The sequence below is a fragment of the Babylonia areolata genome, chromosome 7, assembly GCF_041734735.1.
Source record: "Babylonia areolata isolate BAREFJ2019XMU chromosome 7, ASM4173473v1, whole genome shotgun sequence".
Lineage (NCBI taxonomy): Eukaryota > Metazoa > Mollusca > Gastropoda > Neogastropoda > Buccinidae > Babylonia > Babylonia areolata.
The window spans coordinates 26,609,199-26,636,698 of record NC_134882.1 but is presented as its reverse complement, the minus strand read 5'-3'; the positions used below and the strand labels follow the sequence as shown (position 1 = coordinate 26,636,698).

Sequence of the window (27,500 nt, the reverse complement as noted above, 5' to 3'; positions counted from 1 at the left end):
CACGGTATTGCAACAATACACTATACTACTTTCCAGTGTCAATTTCTCAGTGTGAAATTCAGGAAGCTTTTCAAGAGAAAAAGCAACATGCCACACTGCAACACCATGCATCCCTTTTGTTTTCCTCTCTCATGTGGATTTACCAGGGACCCATCTCTTATTGACTGGGTTCATTTACATGACATAAAGCACGAATGCTTCACTCGTTCAGTCATTTGACAAGCGTTACATCTGTATGTGGTCAAAGCCCTCATCCTATGCCCGACTGCTCAGCTGTTACATACGTTAGTGCAGAACACCATGCACTGCTGTTATTGTCCTCCCCCACTCCAGCAGAGCACAGAACACAGCCCTCACTGACCATCAACAGACACTGTGGCTGACGTGTGACTGATGGCGTGTCTGACGTGTGACTGCTGGTGTCTGAACCCCAACCCCTGACTGAAGAGCTGGTCAGGTCTCACGGCGTCCACTGGCCTGAAGGGAAGCGTCTGTGCTGCTCTGATTGAACACCAGTCTAACGACACGCCGGATATTCAATTAGCTGGACAAGGGACATTGACCACTGGGCGATGGTTTGCTTGGGTGTGGGTGAGTGACCACAACACGCCTGGTCAATGCTGACTGAGGGAATTGCCCATAAATCTGATGACTGCTTGACCAAGTGGGATGGATCACAGTGCAGTTTATTGCCGGAACAAGCTGATTGACCACATAACGGCTTGTTCCCTGAACTAACCTGATTGGTCACGTGATGTGATTGGCAACGTGATGGCCAAGTGTCTGAACACGCGACTGACCACAGTAGATGGCTGACTGGTCCAGCAGGACCTAGTGACCAAACCAGGCGGCAATAAACCAGTCTGAGTCATCACACTAAATGTAGAAGAAATGATGTCTGGGTCATTTGGATTGGTAAATCCTACTTGGGATGGCTCACTACGATCACCTTGAAGACTAAAACAAGCTGGCTTTCCGGACATCAGAAACAAACAGTCCAGGACGCTACACATATCTCTGTACGACACTCAGTGTCCTTTTAAAACTTTCAAAACGAAGTAATTTCACATGGTGAGATAATTAAGATTTCTGGCACACAATGGTGGTAGCGTTTTTTTTCATCACTATAAACCTGCATAACACACAATGCCCGCACTACAGGCATCTTCCAGGGCTGTAATAGCTTACTGATGCTAAAACATTTCTTTACTACTCTGTGTATCCATGCCATCAGCACTGTGATGCCTTGATCCTCAAACAACCAGTCTGTCTCTCCACATGAAGAGGATGTCTGCCACCAGCTGTAACACTCTTTCATTTCTTACATCATTCTGATGTTATTCTAAAATCACCCACCTTCTTTGTGGAAAACCAAACGATTGGAACTATTGAAGCTGAACTGATATGAAAATGAAAATCACCGAGCTTTCTGACCAAGTATTTTCCCTCCGCCTGTGATTAATTCATTTTTGAGTCATATTACTGGAAGCTCTCAGCCCTGCCCTCTCCTGACTCCTTCCATTTCTGTGTAGAGGTTTTCACAGCTCTCCATCAGGTCCTGATCTGGCGTGAGAGTCGTGCTGATGATGTGCAGTGCGGACAGTGAGCACAGTGAATCAGGCCATCATCCACTGTATCAACATGACAGCACTGTCAGCCCCTCATTTCCAGCCTGCTGTGAGTTATTCTTATCTTATCTTATCTCGTAATTATCAAATCATGGCGGGACGTTGGGGTCATCATCAATACCAGGAACTAACAAATGCTTGATATCAAATCAACATTCTTTTTTGCAGTGGACACGTGAGTGTGTGGTCAGTTGGATGTTGTTTCTTTACACAAAACATGATAGATAAATGTGTACTTTCTTTAACGTAACTATTTTTCATTACAAATGATATTAAATGCGCGATCGCGTTCACGCGCGTGCGTGTGTGGATGACAACACACACGATTTTGAAAAGGATATCAGTTCTACTGCATTGATCAACCTCTGAATTAGACGAAAGGAAACAGTGACAGCCTTATATTTATTCAACACATACAGACCAAGTGACCAAGAAAAAAGATAGTAAGATAAGCGAGCGAAGGGACAAGAGAGACAGAGAGAGAGACAGACAGAGACAGAGACAGACAGAGACATAGAGGGGGGGTGGTGGGGGTGGTGGGGGTTCAGACACATCTCATGTTTAATTTTCACAGAGGCTATTCTGAAGTTAATCCAGACAGACACACCATCAGACGATGGCTGCATAAACCAATTCTAAAGCGGCGCACCTTCTCATGTGTATTCACCACGATAGAGTTGGCTTTGTTGCCCACTCTCAAAAAGCCGGGGGGAGAAGTCAGATACGGTGTCCACGGTAAAACTGTAAAATAGCATCTAACGATTGAATGAATGTTGATGACACTGGACAGATTTTGGAATCGGTACATAAAATTAGACAAAGAAAATGTGCACACAACTCCTTAGTTCGATTACAAGCACTTATGTACATGCACGCATGAAGAGCGAGAGCGGAAGAGAGAGAGAGAGAGAGAGAGAGAGAGAGAGAGAGAACACTATCAATGTTCTGAACAGTCAGCCACAATGCCCATTCCACTTTGCAGCTCTGCCATCTTTTGCTGACCCTAACTTTGAAGAACTCCGTATTGAAAACACAGAAGGTGAAATGGAATGGAAAGGGGCAGGGGAGGAAGGAGACGGCAGATGGATTGCAAATCTATAACCCGTGATCGTCTGCGTCTTTCCTGTGGGACCATCTTGCTGATTTCATTCCTCCCTCTTTTTCTTGCCGTAAACCGTCTGACATCAACAACAGGAGGAACAACACACACACACACACACACACACACACACACACACACACACACACACACACACACACACACACAACATGCATACAGAATACAACAAAACCAACAGTAAATGAATGTATGCTCTCTCTTTTTTGATTTGCTCCTTTCCCAGCAAAGTCGTAACTGAGTCACGCAACTTGATGTTGAAATTAGATGTGGACGGAATCTGTGGCAAGTGGAGATATCTGATCAACCGACACAACACTGCCCAAAACAGACATGCCTAGGTTCTACTCCTCCCCCCCCCCGCTCCCCATGCACCCTGCATCGCCTGAATCCTACAGCAGAAGGAGTAAACGCCATCAGCACACAGAATACCAGCGAGCTGTCTGTGGCCCGTCACGTGGAGCTGTTTCAACTTTCCACACGTTGACAACATGGCCGACTTGCATCCATCCTTTTTAAGTCAGGCAAGGCGTGGAATAGAACGGCTTGTAATGTCTCAACTCTGGAGAGGTTGGGAGAAAAAAGATGGAGGGAGTGGGATCTCCATAAATCCACTTGTTGATGGCGACACATCTGGATTCACGGCGCAAACTCAACACTGGGGATGGGGACGACCATTTTCATTTTTTCTTTAAGTTTCTCTCTCTGTGGGTTTGCTGTTAATGTCTTCTATACACACTCTGCCTCCCTATCCTTTTTCTCTCTTTTGCGTGTTCTGATCCTTAAGGAGAGGACAAGATTAAATCAAGCGAACATTTGTCTGTCTGCCAGTTCTGTCAATAAAGATTTTTTGCGTTATACTTTACATTCCTTGCTTTATCTTTCTCTCTGTGCATTCATTTTACCCCTTCGCCCCATCAATAACTCGTTTGCCTGTGTCTTCAGCCATGTTTGTTTTTCTGTAGACATGTCAACATAATTCACTATGGAGAATGAATGACGTTACACTGAATACACAGCTCACTTTCAAGAAAAAATAAAGACAAAATATCATTGTCAACAAATGTTTTCAATGAAAGTAATGCCAAGAAACAAAAATAACACATTTGCTGAGAGATTTATATATTGTTTTATCTTTTGTTGTGTTTCAGATTTTGCGACTGTATCTATACAATTTTTTCTCAACCTCCTTTCATAACTATGTGTATTGGATTGCATTGCACTGCATTATACTGATTGTATTGTAATTGTATCATATTGTATTGTAATGAAAAGTATTGTATCACATTGTATTTTAGTTCACTGTTTTTAACTTGTGCAGTCTGGGCTCATTTGCATTGACTGAAACACGAGTGTTTCACTCACTGAGTCATTTGCCCAGCGCTAAATCTGTGTAGCTTAAAAGCCTTCATCACAGGTTTGCCTGACCAGCTGCCAGACAGGGCTTGTTAGTGCAGAACACCATACATCGCTATTATTGTCCTCCCCCACTCCAGCAGAGCACAGAACACAGCCCTCACTGACCATCAACAGACACTGTGGCTGACGTGTGACTGATGGTGTCTGAACCCCAATCCCTGACTGAAGAGCTGGTCAGGGCTCACGGCGTCCACTGGCCTGAAGGGAAGCGTCTGTGCTGCTCTGATTGAACACTGGTCTAACGACACGCCGGACATTCCATTAGCTGGACAAGGGACATTGACCACTGGGCGATGGTTTGCTTGGGTGTGGGTGAGTGACCACAACACGCCTGGTCAATGCTGACTGAGGGAATTGCCCATAAATCTGATGGCTGCTTGACCATGTGGGATGGATCACAGTGCAGTTTATTGCCGGAACAAGCTGATTGACCACATAACGGCTTGTTCCCTGAACTAACCTGACTGGTCACGTGATGTGATTGACTGAACACGCGACTGACCACAGTAGATGGCTGACTGGTCCAGCAGGACCTAGTGACCAAACCAGGCGGCAATAAACCAGTCTGAGTCATCACACTAAATGTAGAAGAAATGATGTCTGGGTCATTTGGTTTAGTAAGTCCTACTTGGGATAGCTCACTACGATCACCTTGAAGACTAAAACAAGCTGGCTTTCCAGACATCAGAAACAAACAGTCCAGGACGCTACACATATCTCTGTACAACAATCAGTGTCCTTTTAAAACTTTTAAAACGAAGTAATTTCACATGGTGAGATCATTAAGATTTCTGGCACACAATGGTGTCTACATATGTAATTATTGCCAAGTGGTAGCATTTTTTCCATCAATATAAACCTGCACGACACACAATGCCTTCACTACAGGCATCTTCCAGGGCTAATAAAGCTTCCTTATGGTAAAAACATGTCGTTACTACTCTGTGTATCCATGTCATTAGCACTGTGATGCCTTGATTCCTCAAACAACCAGTCTGTCTCTCCGCATCAAGGGGATTTCTGTCCCCTACACCCCAGTTGTAACACATTTTCAGTTCTTACATCATTCTGATTTTATTAAAAAATCACCCAGCTTCTTTGTGGAAAACCAAACGATTGGAACTACTGAAGCTGAACTGATATGAAAATGAAAATCACCGAGTTTTCTGATCAAATATTTTCCCTCTGCCTGTGATTAATTCATTTCTGAGTTACATTACTGGAAGCTCTCAGCCCTGCCCTCTCCTGACTCCTTCCATTTCTGTGTAGAGGTTTTCACAGCTCTCCATCAGGTCCTGATCTGGCGTGAGAGTCGTGCTGATGATGTGCAGTGTGGACAGTGAGCACAGTGAATCAGACCATCATCCACTGTATCAACATGACAGCACTGTCAGCCCCTCATTTCCAGCCTGCTGTGATGGCCTCGTAATTATCAAATCATGGCAGGACCCTGAAGGTCAACATCAATACCAGGAACTGACATTTTCTCCGTGACAACTGGTTAATTCTTTGAAGTGCACATGCCTGAGTGTGTGTGCATGCACGCACGTGTTTGTTTATGCGTGTGTGTGTGTGTGTGTGTGTGTGTGTGTGTGTGTGTGTGTGTGTGTGTGTGTGTGTGTGTGTGTGTGTGAATGTACATGGGTGTATGCACCTGTGCACAAGTATTTAAAAAGGAAATGAGCGTTGATAATTTCAGTCTCACAGACTGCATGTTAAGATGTAAGGAACGTTGACAGACTTATGATTTATTCAACATCGTACAGACAGCGAGCGAGATTAAAAGAGAGATGCTGAGAGAGACGAGAGACGACAGGGAAAAAGACAGGCAGAAAGAGCGATGGAGAGAGAGAGAGAGAGAGAGAGAGAGAGAGAGAACACTGAACACTGAACTGTTTTAATGAAAAGGCCATTGGCACATGTCAATAGGGGTGGTTACAAGTAAATGCAGAGGTACAACACAAACATAACACTATAAGCAACGTACTTTCAAAGCTTTGTCTAGGAATACAGCCAAGCACATTACAATGATTTGTTTTCACTTGCAAAAAGCAATGTCATATTAAACAAAGACAGAGTATTATAATACTTAGAGGGGATATACTGTTGTCTCAGGTCAGCATATTGAAGGCATTGTAACACAAAGTGAACTTCTGTTTCTTTTTGAAAATCACAGAAAGGACAAGACAGCTCATCATCTGTTACATTACGTTTAAAACGTAATTTATGTGTATTGAGTTGTGACACACCGAGTGAGAGAGAGAGAGAGACAGAGACAGAGAGAGACAGAGACAGAGAGACAATTCAGTAGCAGCCCGTATTAAACGCTGCAGAGAGATGATTCTGAAGGTAAGCCGGACACAGACACAAAGCAATGCCATCAGACCACTGCTGCAGGAAATAATTCTACAGTGGCACACCATCCCTTACAAGACAATTGTCTCTGAACAACCCCTTCACTCAGCCTGGCGACAAACAGGAAGGGGGCGCCTAGAAGATCAATCCCAGTAAACGAATTCTGCTGAAATTGGATGTGTACGGTATTAGAACTACGAAAAGTTTATTTCATTTCATTTTATTTTTATTTTTCATATTTCATTTTTATTTACTATTCTAAATTATCAGTTCAATAATTCAAATACTTATCTCTCCATTTGCGTTTGTATCTTATTTTGCTTCATTTCTGTTTTATTTCCCCTCAAGGCCTGACGAAGCGTGTTGGGTTACGCTGCTGGTCAGGCATCTGCTTAGCAGATGTGGTGTAGCTTATATGGATTTGTCCGAACGCATTTTGAGTAAATGAACTGAACCGAAAATACCCACTGGGTAGGTAGTATTATCAGCCTGTGTCAACAAAACTGCGATGTATTGACATCAAACACTTTGGGTTGAAAAAGGTGAGCAAATCGAAATGTATCGAAATGTGTAAGTGTCACAAATGTCAAAGGACACATATGTTCACGTGAAGATGGCGACAGGCACGTATGATATGATTAGGGTGATACAAAATAGATACAAGTTTAAGAAGCTTTTGCGCGAGCTTTAATAAACGTTACTTTTCTTGTCTCTGTGTCTGACTATTGTCCAAACCTTCAGCATTTATCCACCACAGATTTAGTCATTACTCTCTTCAACACAAACATATACGTACATACATGCATGAAGAAAAAGAGCTGTAGCGGAAAACAGCAAGGGGGGGGGACAAAGAAAGAGAGACACAACAGAGAGAGAGAGGAGGGAGGGAGAGAGAGAGGGAGAAGAGAGAGAGAGAGAGAGAGAAAGAAAGAGAGGGAGAGAGAGGAGAGAGATAGATGAGATAGAGAAGATGGAAAGAGAGGAGAGAGAGATAGAGAGGAGGGAGAGAGAGAGAGGGGGGGAGAGAGGTGAGAGAGAGAGAGAGAAGAAAGAGAGGAGGGAGACAGAGAGAGAGAGAGACAGAGATAGAGACTGAGACAGAGAGAGACAGGAGGGAGGGAGAGAGACAGACAGACAGACAGAGTGAGAAAGAGAGAGATAGAGAGAGGGAGAGACAGAACAACACCAATCTCCCAGTCACCCACCATTCCACTATGCCAATTTAAATCCTGTTTCCACTCCAACGTGGAAGAACTTTGTTTTGGAAAGAAAAAACTGGTAGAGAGAAAGAGAAGAAAAGTGAGAAGAGCGTGGACGGGAGAACAGAGGAAGCAGGCATAAAATCCATAACACAGGATTTCCAGCGCTTGTCAAGTGGGACCCTGTCGCTGACTTCATACTCCTTTTCACCCTGAACCACTTTTAAGAAAGTTAGAAAAGAGTAATACGTCTCTTTCTATTCGCGCCTTTCCAGTGACGCCTCAACTGTGACATGCAGTTGGACGTACACATCAGATCTGGACAGCAGAAGAGGAACAGGGAAAAGCACAACCAACCCCGGTGGCCATAGAATCACGTCCACCCTCCCCATCTATCCTCTGTCCCCCGGAGCCTTCAGGGGAAGGAGTAAATACAATGAGAACATACACGACGGTTGTGCTGACTGCAGCCTGTCACGTGGAGCACTTCAACTTGTGTTAACTTTGTGCAGACCACGGCAGGGAGAATGGAGGGGTGTCTCCATAAAGTTAACTTCTGGATGGCGACACAGTCAGCTTCATGTCACTATCTGGGCTTTGGGAAGATGGGGGAAAAAGGCTGGTATTATTTCTTCCTTGTACACGCACTCTCTCTCTCTCTCTCTTACTGTCTTTTGTTTTCATAGTGCAGTCCCTCAACGGTCAGGGCAAGATTTAAGAAAAAAAAGTAAGCATTTGTTTATCCAGCAATCCTGATGATGATTCATACTTTTGTATGGTGCACTTGTTGCTTTCCCTTAATTACTCCCATTTACGGTATGTCATTTTATGCTGATGTTTTACACAAACCTCCGGTAGGCTCTCTATACTTGCTCTGTGCACTGGATTTATGTGAAGATCGTGGCATATGCTCCTTGAAAAAACAACAACGAAAAACAAACAGATTGTGGTGTGTGGTGTAGCGTGTATGAACCAGTCTGCTCAGTTCGACACCTCCTTGAAACTGAAACTGAAAATGATAACTCTCTGTGCTAATTCATGTATTCATGTTAGTCTTTTTTTCTGTTTTCTTTCTCTCTTTTTTTTTTTTTTTTTTTTTTACAACGCTGGGTCAGTACAGCTGGGTCTTAGCCATGTATAGTTTTCTGTTGGAATGCTAAACAATTATTCATTACTCAGTAAATTACGCCAAATTGAATGCCATAAATGGAAAATAAAATTGCAATCCCATGTTTTCCTCGACATTAATGCCAAGACACAGAAACACCACGCTGACTGATAGCATCATGTCCTCGTTTATATTCCAGTATGCATCATGTTTTGTTATCTTCTCTGCCCATTTCTCCTCAGACCTCTGCCCTGTCTGTGCAATGTTTCAACAGCTCCCAGCTCTGCCCTCTGTCCTTGTTCAGGGTGATGCTGCTCTGATTTCCTTTTTAAACACTCTCCATGTGTCTTGTTTTATGCTGCACAGAGCTTCATGAATATGTACAATAGCAAGATGTCTTAATAAATAAATAAACGTTCTAGCCCCTAAAGAGTTTGGGTCAGAAAAACAACAACGAAAATTTGTTTATCCAGCAGTCCTGGAAATAAAAGATGTATCCTTTCCCAAGGCACACTTGTTGCTTGTAGTTCTTAGTGGTGTATGTCACCACGCGGTCGTTTTTCTCTGGGCTTGGTAGGGAGAGCTGGTTTTTCCGCGTCTTCAGACGTGTTCATGTTTGTGTCGGCTTGTCAACATAATTCATTATGCAGAACAAAATAATGACGTTGCACTGTATTACCACAAAGGGTCACCCCATGATTTCGCTGAGATTAAAGGCCAAGGAACAGAAACAAGGCACTGGCTGGTATATCTGTCTATAATGTCTTCCTGCTGGGCATCAGGTTGCTGTGACCTTTTCTGTCCATCTTTCATCACAATCCTCTTTTTGAGCAGCGTTACAACAGTTCTGTGCTGTGTCCAGTACTGTGAAGATGGACAGAGAGCACAGTGAATCAGGGCATCATCCACTGTGTCAACAGCACTGTCAGGCCCTCATTTCCAGCCTGCTGTGTGTGTGTGTGTGTGTGTGTGTGTGTGTGTGTGTGTGTGAGAAAGAAAGAGAGAGAGGGAGAGAGGGTGTGTCTGTCTGTGTGTCTGTGTATATGTGTATATGTGTAAGGGGAGGAAGGAGTGAGTGCGCATATGCAAAGAGGATACATAGTTCTGCAGAATTTACAAACGTCTGGTTTCAATCCAATACTTGTGACTTCAATAGGAGGGAGAAGGTATAATCCTCATGTTTATTCATTGATGTTAAAAGATCGTGAGTGGGTGAACGAGAGAGGGAGAGACTGAGGGAGAGACAGAGATGGAAAGACAGACAGAGAAAGAAGACATCATCAATCTTCTGCACAGTCAGCCACGATGCCAGCGCAATTCTGAATTCAACAGCGGAACCTCAAACTGGCAAGAACTCTGCTATGAAAACAAGAAAGAAGAGAAAAGAAGAGAGAAAACAGTGAAAAGAGGCAGGATGAAGAAGGCAGGTGATTCTATATCCCTGGACCTCGGACACAGTCCTGTGGGACCATCTCATTGATTTCATTCTCACTCCCCCCCCCTCCTGCCCCTTCCCCTCGCTCCCACCCTCTTCCTGTCGTATGCCATCTAAAATAGTAATAGAGTTCATGCTCTCCGTTTTTATTTGCACCTTTTCCAATAATGCTTTGAATGAAAAAGTGCAATAACATGATGGAATCAGATTTGGGGAGAATTAGAGGAGGCTGGGAGAGGAACGGCTAGCTGTAACAGCCCGCACCAGTCGGACAAACAAACATGTCCATGTTCACCCCCCCCCCCCCCCTCATCCACTCCACCCTGTATCCCCTCAATCCCACTACGGAAGGAGTAAACGCCATCAGCACACAGAATACGGCGAGCTGTCTGTGGCCCGTCACGTGGAGCTGTCTCAACTTTCCACACGCTGACAACATGGCCGACTTGCACACATCTCATTTAAGTCCGGCGAGGCGTGAAATAGGACGGTCTGTAATGTCTTGTCTAACTCAGGGGAAGAAGTGGGCTGTGTGCCCTCCATGAAGTCAACTTCTTGGTGACAACACAACGCGCTTCATGTCACTGTCTATGCTTTGAGGAGACACGGAAAGTCCGTTTTCACTTCGTCTTTGAATCTCATTCCATCTCTTATCTATCTATCTATCTATCTATCTATCTATCTGTCTGTCTGTCTGTCTTTCAATCTATATCTCCAGTCTCTCAATCTCAATCTCTTTCTCTTTCAGTTTGTTGTTGTGAGTTCCTCTTTAAACACTCTCTCTGTGATTTGTGTCTTTTTATATTATAGTCCCAAACGAGGTTGGGCCACACAAAAAAAGCGAGTACTTGTTTATTCAGCAGTCCTGGCCATGAAGATTAACTTAGTCTTTTTTCTCTCTGTAGGCACGTGCTTTTGTCTGAGCTCGGTCAGTACAGCTATTTTTCCTGCGTCTTCAGCCATGTTGATGTTTGTCGGCTTGTCAGTACAATTCATTATGGAGAACAAATGACGTTACACCCAGTTACCAGAAGAAAAAACCCCCATAAAACAACAACAACAACAAAAACCCAGACTGCCAACCCATGTTTTCGAAGAGATTAAGGCCGAGAAAGAAAAAACAATGTTTTGGCTGGTGCATGTATTTCTTGTTATGTTTTCCTGCAGAGCATCATGTTTTTGTGATCTTCTCATTCCGTCTTTTCCTCAGACCTTCTTTCCTTTAAGCTTTCTGCACAGTGTTTTAACAACTCACAGCAGCCCTGCCTTACACACCTCCTCCAATCCTCTTCCCCGACCTAAACTCCAGAGAGGTGCATCAGAAGCCAACCAGAAGACAAACTAAGCAAGGAGACACAAATATCCCCAATCGATCAGGGGCCTGACAGTCGCATAAAATAATTCAGAGACGACACTCCTTCCCCTGTGTATAAAACCCCCATTTCCTTCTAGATAACTGAATTTGACCAACCCACTGATTCCGCCAAGGGGAAGAAAGGTGAGGGGTCAAGGCAAAAGCTGAAAAAAAACCCCCTCCTATGAATGGATAAATACAACTGAAATTGGAGATGTGAAGAATCAGCGTATGAACGCAAACATTCAAATATATACAGTATCGTTTTTCTTTTCTTCTTTCTTCTTTTTTTTTCATAGTACACATCAACAATATGTCACAGATTGTCATCAAGCATTTTGGGCATAAAATAACACACACACACACACACACACACACACACACACACACACACACACACACACACACACACAAAGCCGCCAATCCCAGATGTATGCGTGTCATGGTTTAATACCATTGGTAGATGACATCTGCTGGTGGTGATGCTGACAGTGACATGTGATGTAATTACGGTGATCTAAAATAGGCACAATATATTGCTTTCTGTAATCCATACATATTTTCTTCTTGGCTTTCTGTCTAATCAGTTCGTATCTGTTGCGTCCATCTGCCATGAATCTTGTTTTTCTCTCCTTCACACAGACACATTATCATGCTCAGACATTCATAAAAGGAGATGGAGAGGAGAAAGGGAGAGAGAGAGAGAGGGGGGGGGGGGGTGGAGAGAGAGAGAGAGAGAGAAGGGGCAGAGAGAGAGAGAGAGAGAGAGAGAGGGGAACACAATCCATCTTCCAAACAATTGGTCATGACGCCCATTCCACTCTGTCATTCTGAACCCGTTGCCGAACCCTTACTCCAGTTACTCTGCTTTAAAACTGGTGAAAGAAAAAAAAAGGTGGAAAAGGAGAGGGGACGCTGCAGGAGGCAGACAGATAGAAAATCTATAACCCAGGATTGCCAGCGCCTGTCCTGTGGGACCATCTCGCTTATTTCACGGTTTTTTTTTACATGCTATAAACCATCTTTTTTCCTTTTCTTTTTAACCTCTAACCAGTAATAGAGTGCACACTCTTTCTTTTTATTTGCACCTTCACCAATAACGCCTTGCCTGAGGCATGCAACCAGACGTTGAAATTAGATTTGGACAGAATTAGAGGAGCAGGCGAAAAGACTGGGCAGGGATGGAAGAACCAACACTGTGGGTGAGGAGTTGGGGTGGGGGTGGGCAAAGAAACCTCCAACCATCCATGCACCCTCTGTCATCTGAATCCTAAAGGAGGAGTAAATGATCAGCACACAGAATACGGCGAGCTGTTTGTGGTCCATCACATGTTTCAACTTCCCACACACCGATACAAAAGATTTTTGATTGTAAGCTTCAGCAGTACGTTTTCATAATGTGTTTTGCGAATTTAAAAAAAGAGAGTTTTTAAACGTGAAAGTGTAAGTTAAAACATAGTGCTATTGTAAACAGTGAGTGTCCACTGTGTGCACGGTATAGGGACAGGGGGGCAAAACGATTGAAAATGTGATGAAGGCGGGAAGAAAATATGGGTCAAGTTGTACCGCTGGCAGGAGCTGCGACACACGAAATAATAGGGCCCTGTGTGGCCAGCTGGCCAAGACGCAACAACAGATAGCCATCAGAAAGAGGCGTTGGTTCAGGGCCGATAATCAAGAGTGGCAAAGCCTGAGAACGGCGCACCAGCATCACTTTGAGGAGGCACAACAGGAAGTTTCCGCCACAGAAACAGAGGAGAAAACGAACTTCCCATGAAAAAAAAGAGAAAAGAAAGGACAAAAACTAAAAAAGAAAGAAAGAGAGAGAGAGAGAGAGAGAGAGAGAGAGCCTCAAGAGAAGGTCCCTGCATTTCGTAAGATCCATCCCCGTGGAGCAAACCGAACTGTATATCTGTGTATAGATGAAAGAGTGTAGCTTAAAAAAGATGTTCTTTGAGTCTCTTACTCTCGGGGTGATCGCGTGTGAGTGTTTCTTTGTTATCTTTCATCTGTGTGTCTTTACATTCAATATGTGTCTCTCGTTTTGCCGTCATATTTTCTTTGAACCCTCTAAGTCCCTCTTTTAATGCCTCTGAAGGGGCAAGGCCACGCCAGTACAAGTGAACATTTATCTATGGAGCGGTCATGATAAAGATTTATCACGTATTGCGCGTTCGTTGCTTGTAACTCCTTTTCTGTGTCTCTACATTCTTGTTTTCTTTTCTGAGCTCGGTCAATATGGCTGGTTTTTATGGGTCTTCAGCCAATGTTTATTCTTCTGTCAGCATGTCAACGCAATTCATGTCACACAGCAAACGACTTAGTGTGAATAATACAGAAAAAAGGAGGAAAGAACGAAGAAAACAGAAATAACACTGTCACTCCATATTTTCAATCCGATTAAGGCCTGTGGAAATAAAAAGAAACAACCAGAATTAAACACCTTGGTGGGTACATCTATATCGTGTTGTATCTTCCGCTGGGCATCAGGTTTTTGTGATCTTCTCTTCCCATATTTTCCTGAGGCTGTTACGCCTACAATTGTTGCTCCCATCAGACCTTTGCACACACACACACACACATACACAACACACACACACACACACACACACACGTGTTGCAAAGCTCGTGCTTAGAGAAGAAGCTATCACACTGCCCATTGCAAGTAGACAAAGCAGTTGAAGCAAGCGGTCAGCATCAATCGTCACCGGAGACAAATTTCCAGCTGCCAACAAACTGGTGAATGAAATTAGAATTTATAACCGACAAAACATTTCGTTCTGGTGACAAACTGGGGAGCGAGGCCTTTCTGAGGCAATGTTACAACAGCTCACAGCTCTGTGTTGTGTTCTTGTTGAGCATGATGCTGTGTCCGGCACTGTGAGGATGGACAGGCAGCACAGTAATCAGGCCACCATCCACTGTATCAACATGACAGCACGATCAGCCCCTCATTTCTAGCCTGCTGTGATGATGGCCTCGTCATAAGCAGATTATGGTGTGATCCCGGGGGTCAACATAAACATCATGAACTGACGATTTGTCTTTGTTCAGCAACTTGTGTGTGTGTGTGTGTGTGTGTGTGTGTGTGTGTGTGTACATAAAGGTTCAACATTTTCGATAAACGTCTGATTAAACATCGAAGCTTGTGAAGTGACAAGAGTTAGTCACAACCTCATATTTATTCAACAACAGTCACAACTTCTTGTATATTCAACACTTTCAGGGCGTGAGCAAGCCTGTGAACCAGCGAGAGAAAAACACACAAACACACAGACCAGACAGAGTTCAGATGTCGACTTGCCAAAACATTGGAAGAGAGATGTGTGAACATCACCCAGACAAAGCCAACAACCCGAGTGATGGACAAAGAGCAGACAACGGCTGGACAAAAGAAATCAGTTCTGTCACGCCTTCTCCTGCATACAAAACTACCCTCCAAATAAATACAGCTGCCTCTGAAACAACCACTGACTGGAGAAAGCAAGATGGGGTGTGCAGGGGACAGCTGGAGAACACACACTGACGAATTTGAATATTCGAATTTCAGCACTGGGAATCTTCATGGAAGTCGGATGGTTTTTTGTTGTTTTTTTTTTGTTTGTTTGTTTTTTGTTTGTTTGTTTGTTTGTTTTTTGCTTCTGTCAACAAATTTCTAATGGATTGGCACGGAGTGTTCAAAGAGAAGAAGTATTTTTGTTTGGTTCAATATTCCTAGCACATAATAACACATGGCTGCTTATAACGGTGGTAATTGTGATATGTCGTTTTACAAGGACGGTATTAAATATATGCGAACTAATTTCAAATAAGGTTCTATCGTAATTGTTTCCTATTTGATAAATATTATTTTATTTTCTGCCTGCGGCATTTATCTGTCATGAATAACGTCTGTTCTCTCCTTCGCAGAGACATACACACATTCATGCAGAGAGAGAGAGAGAGAGAGAGAGAACGAACGAACGAATGTTTTATTCAAATAAGGCTAGAGCCCCTTACTGAAGGGGGATTCATTGATAAATGATAATGAGAAAATGACATGACACAGTAAATCGACAATTCAGATCAACCAAAAATAGTTAATACAAATATTCAACAGAATTCACGAGATAACTGTACGAAATCTCTTCAATGCTTCATGTATATATATATATATATATATAGCTAAGTTTTACAGAGTACACTCCTGTCTTGAAGACATGAGTAAACTGAACCTAAAATCAGACGGATGTCTGTAATATTTCGGTTGAATAAGTTTCTGTCTAAGGTCACACAAAGCAGGGCAACATAACAAACAAGAGAGGCAAGGCCTTCAAGACTCACTTGTGATACACTTAAAAAAAATCCAAGCTTTTTATGTATTGAGTATAATGCATTTACTGCTATATTTATATTTTTTGTATTCTCTAAACTTGGCACTTTGATCTGATATTCGACCCAACAAAAGATCTGTCATCATTATCATTTTTTGTTCAAACAGGAACTTCTTTTGCTAAGCATGGAAGTTTTATTTATTGCAAACGTTTTGGTGCAGACAGTAAAATAAGGGAAATTACTCTGTAATTAATGCTAGGGGACTTAGTTTGCTTTAAACTGATCTTTCTCATCTTAAACATTACATTTTGAAATTATACTCAATACATAAAAAGCTTGGATTTAAAAAAAAAAAAAGTGCATCACAAGTGAGTCTTGAAGGCCTTGCCTCTCTTGTTTCAAAATGTAATGTTTAAGATGAGAAAGATCAGTTTAAAGCAAATTAAGTCCCCTAGCATTAATTAGAGTAATTTCCCTTTTTTTACTATCTGCACCAAAACGTTTGCAAATAAATAAAACTTCCATGCTTAGCAAAAGAAGTTCCTGTTTGAACAAAAAATGATAATTATGACTGCTCTTGTTGTTGGGTCGAATATCAGATCAAAGTGCCAAGTTTAGAGAATACAAAGAATATAAATATAACAGTAAATGCAGTTTGCATATAATTAGGCTTCATTTTATATTTTTTTGTGCCCATCCCAGAGGTGCAATATTGTTTTAAACAAGATGACTGGAAAGAACTGAATTTTTCCTATTTTTATGCCTAATTTGGTGTCAACTGACAAAGTATTTGCAGAGAAAATGTCAATGTTAAAGTTTACCACGGACACACACACACACACACACACACACACACAGACAACCGAACACCGGGTTAAAACATAGACTCACTTAGTTTACACAAGTGAGTCAAAAATGTAATTCATCTTCCTTATCCAGACTGCATAAACGGCACGTATACATAGGTTCATTTAAAATGTTATACCTGAAACTATGAGAAGCAATATCAGAAATACCAAATCTAAATTTTGTCAGTGCACATTTTATATATCTGTTCAGTCCTAAATCAATGTATGGTTCAATCACATGCGATGTTTAAAAAAGTCTAAACTGTGCAAATCTATCACTAGTTTGTATATGATCATGCCAATCTTGCCCCCTGCAATCAATAATACGTTGTCTGAAACACTTTATGGAACCTGCAATATCTTCCACCCCCTGATTATCCCATACAAATGCAAAACCATAAGAATTTAAACACTGATGAACACTCGTTGCCCAAGTCTTCTGGCCATTATTATCTAAACAATATAACATTTTATAAGCTTTAAATGGATATCTGTTTTCATTAATTCTTGTCAACTTCAACCAATATTTAACACATTTGATATATGAATTCAGATAAATCGGATATCTCCCCAGTTCACCATAAACAACATCATTTGGAGTTCGATTGTCTACATTAAGAAAACGTTTCACTGCAAACAAGTGCACTTTTTCTGTTACTATTCTGTTTTCCAGTCCCCAGATTTCTGCTCCATACTGTAATATTGGCTGAACTTGCGAATCAAATAATCTAACAAATACACTAAAAGAGCTCCAGTCTACTTTATACAAAATATGAAGAATCAAAATAATCGCTTTTTTCTTGCTTTATTAGCAATGTATTGACATGCAAAGTTGAAAATGAGTCGTGTAGAAAAATAAATCCCAAGGTATTTATATGCATTAACGGCAGTTATTGTTTCGCTTCCATATGATCATCTTTCCTTTCTTGCCAAATACCCTCCCTTACGGAAAACAACAATATTTGTTTTATCCATATTTACTTTTAACTGTAAATTAGTTGCAGCAATGTATAAACTGTTCAGTTGTCGCTGTAAACCTACTGTTGTTATAGACAGCAAAACTATGTCATCAGCAAAAAGTTGAGCATACAATTCAATTAAATCAAAAGTAACACCATGTTGACCATTTTGCATAATTTCTAAAGCTAGTTCATAAATAAAAAGTGAAAACAAGACAGGGCAACACACATCCCCCTGCTTAAACCCCACAAGTGCAATTCACACAATCTGATAATTTTACCCCCGATCTCACTCTCGCTTTCACTTCATTATACATACTTTTCACACAACGATACATTACCACTGATTCCATTTTTCAACAAAACAGGCCATAAAAGTTTTCTGGAAATAGAATCGAAAGCCTATTCAAAGTCAACAAAAGCAACATATAATTTTCTATTATTTGCGGCCATTAAAGTAAATATATGGTCAATTGTTGAATAGCCTTTTTTAAAACCAGCTTGATATTCTCCAGTTATGTTATTCTGGGTTATCTATTCTTGTAGCCTATTATTAATAATGGAACTGTATAACTTACTAATAATATCACTCAAAGAAATGCCTCTGTAGTTGTTTACATTATTAACATCACCTTTCTTAAATAAAGGCATAATTATAGATTCCGTCCAATTGCTTGGATAAATTCCATTATCAAACAAAAAATTACACAGCTTCACCAGGAAACTAACAGTCGTCTCGCCAGAATTTTTGAAAAATTCACCAATCAGTCCATCAGGGGCCAGCAGATTTACCATGTTTTAATTTTCTAATCGCAAATAAAACTTCTTCGTGAGATATGGGTCTATCTAGTGTATAGTTAGAGAGAGACAGAGAGAGACAGAGAGAGAGAGAGAGAGAGAGAGAGAGAATCGGAAAGAAAAGAAATCAGCAAGACAAAGAGATATAGAGAAAGACGGCCAGGAACAGAGAACACCATCAATATTCCAATCAGCCAGCCATGGTGTCCACTCTGCAATTCAGAATGCTGTTGCTGATCCCCAATCGCACCTCCACAACTCCATTAAAAAAAAAGGGGGGGGGGGGCGGCGGGGGGAGGGGGGGGGTAAGACCCCCACCCTCACCCCCGAAAAACAGAGTGTAGGACGGCAGAAACAAACAGAGGTGGCCCAGTGGTAAGTATCTGCCTGTGAAAGGAGAGAATCTTGAGCATGCGGGATCGAATCTCACACTCGCCAGAACGTTCTCCACTTCCGCAAGACCTTGAGCATTGAGTGGTGGCCTGGATACTAGTCACTGGGATGAGACCATAAACCGAGGTCCCGTGTGTAGCATGCATTTTGCGCACGCAAAAGAACCCACGGCAACAAGAGTTGTTCCTGGCAAAATTCTGTAGAAAAATCCTTTGATAGTTAAACACACAAGCAGACAAAAAAAAAAAAAAAAAAAAAGGTGGCGCTGTACTTTGGCGACGCGCTCTCCCGAGGAGAGCAGCCAGAAATTCATACAGAGAAATCTGTTGTGACAAAGAAAGTAACACGACATGATGTGATACAATACAAAAATCCAGCGCCTGTCCCGTGGAACCATCTCAAGACATTTCAGCCATCCTTCCCCCAGCTTCCTCTTCTGAAAACCATCCAACTGCTAAGAAACAAGAAAACCAAAATAGAAAAAAATAAAAAGCATGCTCTCTCTCTCTCTCTCTCTCTCTCTCTCTGCGCCTTCCCCAATAATGTCTCAATTGAGACATGCAACCAGATTTTCAAATTACATTTGGACAGTGTCAGAGGCGCGGGGGAAAGAACTGAACTTCCCACAATGGAGAGCCAAAGAAAAACGTCCATGTCCCCCCCCCCTCCCCTCCACCCTCAAGAGCCTACATCCCACTACGGAAGGAGTAAAGGCCATCAGCACACAGAATACGGCGAGCTGTCTGTGGCCCGTCACGTGGAGCTGTCTCAACTTTCCACACGCTGACAACATGGCCGACTTGCATATATCTCATTTAAGTCCGGCGAGGCGTGAAATAGGACGGTCTGTAATGTCTTAACTCAGCAGACCAAGAGAGGGGGCATCGAGCTCAATATTCAGCTCAGTGGGAGGGATTAGGGAGAAGTGGAGGGAGGCAGGAGGGGACGACTGTAATGCCTCAAAGAACGGAGTCTGCGGGGTCTCTGTAAGGTCCACGACATGATGGCCAGGCGGTCTGTCTTAGGGTCACTATCTGGCCATGAGTGGTGTGTTGGAAAGCCGCTTGCATTAAGTCTAATTTGATTACTGAGTATTTCTCTTTCTTTCTAGTCCACTTGGATTTCTTCTTCCAACACCATCTCTCTCTTTTCAACTCTGTATTATGTAATCCTTTTTGGGTCACAGGCAGATGAAAAGAAGCGTGTATTTGTAAATCCATCACTCTTGACAATACGTGTCATTTAGCACATTCGCCAGTTTTCACCCTCTCTCTGTTTGTCTCTGTCGCTATCTGTCTCTCCGCACTCGTTTTTGTTTTTGAGCTCAATCATTATTGCTTGTTTTCCTGGCCTTCAGCCGTGTTTTTTCCTGTCACCACCTTTCAGTTCACCAAACAAATGACATTGCACTGAACACCCCTCTAGCCCCTCATCCCCCCTAAAAAACCGAAATAGCATTGTCATCCCATCTTTTCAACAAGATGAAGGCAAAGAGACAGAAATAACACATCGGCTAATACATTTATCTCCTGTTTTATCTTCAGCTCTAAACGTTGACAAAAGGTGGAATTAAACAGTTCATATTTTGGGGGGAGTGAAGAACAATAATGCTCCACGCTGCAAATCCACACGTATGCACATGCATGTGCACACGGACAAACAGTACATACACACAGACACAAATTCCGTTCGATCACACATGTCGGAAGCACGTCACTGAATTTTAAAAAGAACACAAGACAACACAACGTTCGTTCGTTTATTCATTTTTAGTCTGTTCATCTAAGATGACGATATTAGACTAAAAAATAAATGATATTATCATTATTATTATTATCATTATTTGTATTATCATTTTTTCTACCATAATGGTGATTATCATTATCATTAATTAGAAATCATCATTTGTGAAAATCAATGGCAGGGGAAGAAATATGCAACTGAAAAGGGGGCGGTTGAGGTGGAGGAGGGAGGGGGGGGGGACGGGGATTGAGGAAGGAAATGAGAGAGAGAACAGAATGCGGAAATGATAGAGCACAAAACTGCACTGAACACCCATCTAACCCCCTCATCCCCCCTAAAAAAATCGAAATAGCATTGTCATCACAACACATCACAATAAAACTTTGTTTAACACATTTCTGCACATGCTCTCTCCGTAGAGACTGGAGCTGGGTTGTCTGAGCGAGCTCAACAGTTTGCTTTGCGTCACGAATTTTGGTGCAGACTCAGAAAAGGTCTTCGCGAACGTTAACCAAACGTGGCACTGTAAACGTGGCAGTGCTTAGAATGCTCTCCCTGATTGTGTCTGAACTAACTTTCCCCCACCCCCCTCGACACACTCACACACATACACGCGCGCGCACAACAACAACAACACACACACATATACACACACGAACACGCACGCACACACACACACATACACACACCACACGCAGCACACACGTGCGCGCGCACACGACAACACACACACATATACACACACAAACACGCACTCTCTCTCTCCCTCTCACACACACACACACGCGCGCGCGCGCACGCACAGCACACACACACACACACACACACACACACACACACACACACAGAGCGCATGCACACACGTGCGCGCGCACACGACAACACACACAAACACGCACTCTCTCTCTCTCTCTCACACACACACACGCGCGCGCGCGCACGCACAGCACACACACACACACACACACACACACACACACACACACACACACACACGGAAGACAAAAACACAAAGGCCTGAGGGTACTACTCACGTCTCCCCAGCGGCCCACGGCGTCGTTGATGTCATGACGACCCAGAGACAGGTCCACAATGCACTTGTTCACCGCCCGGCTGCTCCGCTCCGGAGTCAGGTCCTCCTCCGCGATGCGCACCCAGCCCAGGGACCTCACAGCGAACCGGATGGTACGGGGGCCGCCCCCCTTGCCCCCCTCCTCCTCCTCCACCCTCCTTCCGGTCACGTGGTTGTCGGGGGGAGAGGACCTGGAGCACATCCGGTAGACACGTTACGGTAATAACAGCAGGTTGTATATAATTATATCATGGTGGAGGCGAGATCATCACGTTTTGTTGATGATGAGACATTATGGTGACGATAACGTCACGTTATGGTGATGACTATAATAACACGTTATGGTAATGACATCACGTTATGGTGATGTTTATAATATCACGTTATGGTGATGCTGATAATACGTCATGGTCATGATAACACCACGTTATGCTGGTGATGATAATGATGATGATAGTAACACTACGTCATGTTGCACCGGTGATGATGACGATCATGATGACAACAAAACTGGCACATGATAATGGTGATGATAGGTCACGGCGATAATGATGACAACAGTAAGGTATGGTGTATGGTGCCTTCCTCTTACACGCGATGACCAACATCAGCACGTTGAGAGGTTGCTGTAGGGCGCGGTTTACCTGAGCAGCAGAGTTACGGGCTGATAGTTTGTTGGGGAGGTGGGGCGCAGTCCACTGGTATGTTCGCGTCTGCAGCAAGGCCAGCCCGGCTACCGTAGCGGTCCCGGGAAAGCACCCGACATGCACAGCCCTAGCCTTCTGCGACACTTCTTAACAGTAGGGTGGGAAGAAAGGGAGGGGGGGGACTTGCTGGAAGAGGCAGGGTGGGGGCAACTTGATAAACAGAAGGGGGGGGGGGAGGTTAGGGGGGGGGGGGGCGGGGGTTGGTTGAGATTTACTTTGTTGAGTCACAGGCACGAGGCCAATCTGGACTTGAAGCAATCCAACGACTCGGATGATGATGGTGATGATGATGATGATGATGATGATGAAGATGATAGTAACAAACCAGAATATCATTCAGTGCTGTGTTGTAAAAACAACAACAACAACAACAACAAAAAACCAACACAGAAACCAGGCCATTGAGGGACACACACCAGCCAATCCAATCAGACAGGATGATTGGTTGTGGTGATACAGGACCAGTGCACACATTCAACATCATTCTCACCCAACACGGAAATCACACCATTTTTCTTCATCACTGCGTGGGGAGGTCAAACACACTCTGCAATCCTCCTGACCCCCCTGCTCCCCAACCACCCCTTTTAAAATCTTTAAAGACATGACAAAGTGAAACAAACCAACCAAAAAGTATAAGAGAGTGAAAATGAATGAGAGAAGACAAAATACAAAAACATCGAAGAAAAATGCCTACCCCCCCCCCTCCTCTCCTAACTGATGGCGAATGGCATTATCACATGCTCTCCATCAGTGGCCACGGCCATTCCTGTCACTCTGCCTGGCCCGGTGCTTGGAGCCACTGTGTCACAGCGAGAGACAGGGGCAGCCAGTATCTTAATTGCATGGAATTCCACAAAAGAAGAAGAAAGAAAGAAAGAATAGAAGGAGGAGAAGAGGAAGAGGAGCGGAGGAGGGGGAGGAGTAGGAGGAGGAGAAGGAGAGTAAGAGCAATAAACAGAAGTTTACGAGATAGAAGAAGGAGGAGGAGGAGGAGGAGAGAAGAAGAAGAAGAAGAAGAAGAAGAAGAAGAAGAAGAAGAAGAAGAAGAAGAAGAAGAAGAAGAAGAAGAAGAAGAAGAAGAAGAAGAAGAAGAAGAAGAAGAAGAAAAAGCTGGACGAGGAGAAGAAGAAGAAGAGGAAGAAGAAAGAAGAAGAGGAAGAAGAAAGAAGTGGGTGGCAGAAGAAGAAGAAGAAGGATTAGGAGAAGGAGGAAGAGGAGGGTAAAGAATAAGATGGGGGGGAGGGATAAGAAGAACAAGCGGGCGAACATGACGAAAAGTATGCAAGAAGAAGGAGAAGGATGAAAAAAAAATGAAAAAAAAGAAGAAGAAGAAGATAGACATAACAAGACTATAAAGTTGTAAAAAAGAAGAAGGAACAGGCAGAGAAGAGGAAAAGGGGCGTGTGTCAGAATAAAGCAGGAAAGAACGAAAGACACAGATAAAAAAAATGAAAGGAAAAGAGAAGATGACAGAAAGAAAGACGGAACGACAAAAATAAAAAGAACAAAAATGATGAAAAAAAAGAAAGAAAGAAAGTAAGAACGACGCGAATGAAAGAAAAGAAAAAAAACAGGATGGAAGAAAGAAAGCGGGAACAACAGAACATGATTATAAGAAAGGGTGAAAAAAGAAAAACAAACGAACGACAGATATAAACAAAAGAAATAAAGAAAGAACGAAAGACAGAAAAGAAATACAAGAAAGAAAGAACGGCAGAAAAGAAAGAAAGAAAGAAAGAAAGACCGAAAATAAATGTAAGAAAGGGTGAAAAAAAAAAAAAACACACAAAAGAACGGCATAAATGATTTTTTTTTTTAAAAGACAAAGAACGAACGACAGAAAATGGGTGTAAGAAAGAATGAAAGAAAGAAAACAAAAGAACGACAGAAAAAGAATAAAAGAAAGAAAGAAGGAAAAGGAATAAAAGAAACCAAAGAAAGAAAGAACGACAGAAAATAATCATAAGAAAGGGTGAAAAAAAAAGAAGAAAAACAAAAGAACGATTTAACAGATAAAAGACAGACAGAAAGAAAGAACGACAGAAAATGAGTGTAAGAAAAGGTGAAAGAAAGAAAGAAACACAAAAAATTACAGAAATGAATAAAAGAAATAAAGACAGAACAAACGACATAAACGAAATACGAGAAAGAAAGAAAAAAAAGAAAAGAAAAGAAAGAAAATAAAAGAAAAGAAAAAAAAAAGAAAAGAAAGAGAAAGAAGGACAGAAACAAACAAAATAAAGAAGGAAAGAAAGGAAGAAGGCAGGACACAGACAGCGGCCCACTGACAGTGTCTGCAGGGACCTGGCGGCGTACTGCAGTGCGTGCCCCTCAAACTCCTGCAGGTGGCGCTCCGTGCTGGACGCTACGCTGGTGGGCGTGGAGGCCACTGAGCTGGAGCTGGCCCCGCCCTGCGAACTCTGCACACCACACCACACCCCCACACCGTCACCAGGTGATTCGGTTTGCTGAATGACTGATGTCTGTCTGAATGACTGACTGACTGGCTGGCTGTGTTATTAAATGACTGATGGAGTGATTGATATGGATACTTATATATATTCTCGGTCGGAGACCAAGCTCTGAGCGCTTTACAAACACGGGGTCATTTGCACAACAAGCTGCCTACCTGGGTAGAGCCGACTGACGGTCCACTGGGCGCTCATCATTCATTTCCTGTCTCATTCAATCAGATTTCTGACACGCACACATACACACTCAGATGGACATGTAACATTTTACGTGTCTGCCCGGTTTTTTTTGTTGTTGTTTGTTTGTTTGTTGTTGTTGTTTTTTTGTTTTTTTTTTAATTTACCCCGCCATGTAGGCAGCCATGCTCCGTTTTCGGGGGTGTGCATGCTAGGTATGTTCTTGTTTCCATAACCCACCGAACGCTGACATGGATTACAGGATCGTTAACGCGCGTATTTGATCTTCTGCTTGCGTATACACACGAAGGGGGTTCAGGCACTAACAGGTCTGCACATATGTTGACATGGGAGATCGGAAAAATCTCCACCTTTTACCCACCAGGCGCTGTCACCGAGATTCGAACCCGGGACCCTCAGATTGAAAGTCCAACGCTTGAACCATTCGGCTATTGCGCCCGTCAATGAAAAGAAATGTTTTGAGACTTGTTCTACAGGATGCAAACGAGAGACTGACGGAGTGAAAAATGCAGTGAATTCCAGCTTTGTACAGCTGAAGAACTAAAAACTGCCCCGCCGGCCGTATTCCCCTCTGTTGAAATCAAGAACACAAAAGATTCTGTCATCAGCGGAAGAGCGGAGACCTAAATGGACACGTATCTTATCACGATGTAGGCATACTAAAGGTAGTTTTAAAGTCAGTAACAGTCACTATGTAATAAATGAAGCAAAACAGTCAATTATCGCCATGATTTAGTAAAGGGTGTTCAACAGTCCGTAACCGACATAATCTAATAAGATAAATCCAATGGTCAGCACAGGCCACAATCTAGCACAGTGAACTCACTAGCCATAGTGAGCCAAAACATACTGTGAATAACAGACGCACTCGTCCACAATACGGTTTTGTGAACGTGACATCTGCCAAGTCAAAGCACTGCTTTATTTAACTCAACAGTAAAACATTTCCGCGCAGACGATCGATAGCTGAATGAAACAATAGAAGGAAACCAAACAGCAGGGCTTTTGCAGCGACATGCTTCAATGCAACGGTCCATGCAAAGCGGTTCGCTCTGATGATCATGCTTGATCATTTGGCCATGGATGTAGCTGTTCTGCTGGGAAAACGTGCACGTGCGCTCACGTATGCTGGTGTGCGTATGTGTGTGTGTGTGTGTGTGAGAGAGAGAGAGAGAGAGAGAGAGAGAGAGAGAGAGAGAGAGAGAGAGAGAATGGGGACGGGCGGGGGGCGCGGGGTTGGGGGGGGGGGGGAGGGAGACTGCGCTCACAACACTGATTACTGTTCGCACACTGAGAACTGATCGGGGAATCTTTCTCGCAATGCACGTGCACACACAAGTACTGATTGCTGTTCGCTCTGTTCGCTATTAGGGGGACATCTAACACACAGTGCACGTGCACACAACACTGATGGCCAGTCCAGTCCCAGTTTCAAGGAGGTGTCGAATCGTGTGGATTGATCCATATTCGCTTCACCACATCTGTTTTGGGAACAAAAAAAGAAAAAAAAAGAGCAGATGCCAGACCTTCACATAACCCAGCGCACTAATCAGGCCTTGAGAGCCTGCCCTGTGTTTGTGTGAAAAAAATTAACATTAAATGAAAATAAATTAATTCAACAAAATAAACAAATCAGTAATTATATCAAAACCGGCTGCCAACCCATGCACAATCAATAACTTCTTGGTCCTACTAATGGATATGCACCAACATGATCTCACGATCAATCAACAATGTCGTCAATGGACAACACCTCAAATAATGTAGTCTGCACTGTCTTCCTGCTGACCCAGAAAACCCTCTGTAACCAATTTCCTCTTGCTTTACAACCTGTGTCAGGAAGCGATATTGCCTTACATCACTCCCTGACGGCTGACTGCAGTGGGCTTCACGGGGAATGCTGTCAAGAAGAGATCTTTGTGACCATCTATTTCACGATGCTAAGCTCGTCTTCTCCCATTCACTGACATAGCTAGCTCATAGAGGAGAGGTGTGGGACTGATGTTCGATAGGAAATTCTGAACCCAGGGGGCGGTTGTGTCAGTTCACAATGGGTGGGCTGGCCAAACAGAAAGGGCTGTGGGAAAAAAAAACCCGAATTGCTCATGGCTCAAGTCTCCGATTGGCCAGACCTCGCCACACAAGGAAGAAATGGCCTCCCTGTTCACTCTGCATCTTGACCGGAACAAGGGTAAAGGGTAATCAGGTCCTAGCTGTTCTCTGGTCAGCTTCTCTCTCTCTCTCTCTCTCTCCCTCTCTCAAGAACCATACATGGTTTTACCATCAGAGCATCTTTCTCTCTCTCAACTTTCTCACACTGTGTCTATCTGTCGCTCTGTCTTTCTCTCAACTTTCTCACTCTGTGTCTATCTGTCTTTC

At 43.1% G+C, this 27,500-nt stretch overlaps 1 protein-coding gene across 1 annotated transcript in view; it reads right to left on the bottom strand.

Moving 5' to 3' along the window:
- The window catches only part of LOC143284216 (amyloid beta precursor protein binding family B member 2-like), a 278,400-nt gene that overhangs the window by 33,940 nt on the left and 216,960 nt on the right, over window positions 1-27,500 (bottom strand). Inside the window, exons 9-10 of the mRNA XM_076590882.1 lie at window positions 24,742-24,872; window positions 21,705-21,933 (exon numbers count right to left, since the gene is read on the bottom strand). Coding sequence (XP_076446997.1) covers window positions 21,705-21,933; window positions 24,742-24,872 — 360 coding nt within the window. The remainder of the gene's footprint in view (window positions 1-21,704; window positions 21,934-24,741; window positions 24,873-27,500) is intronic.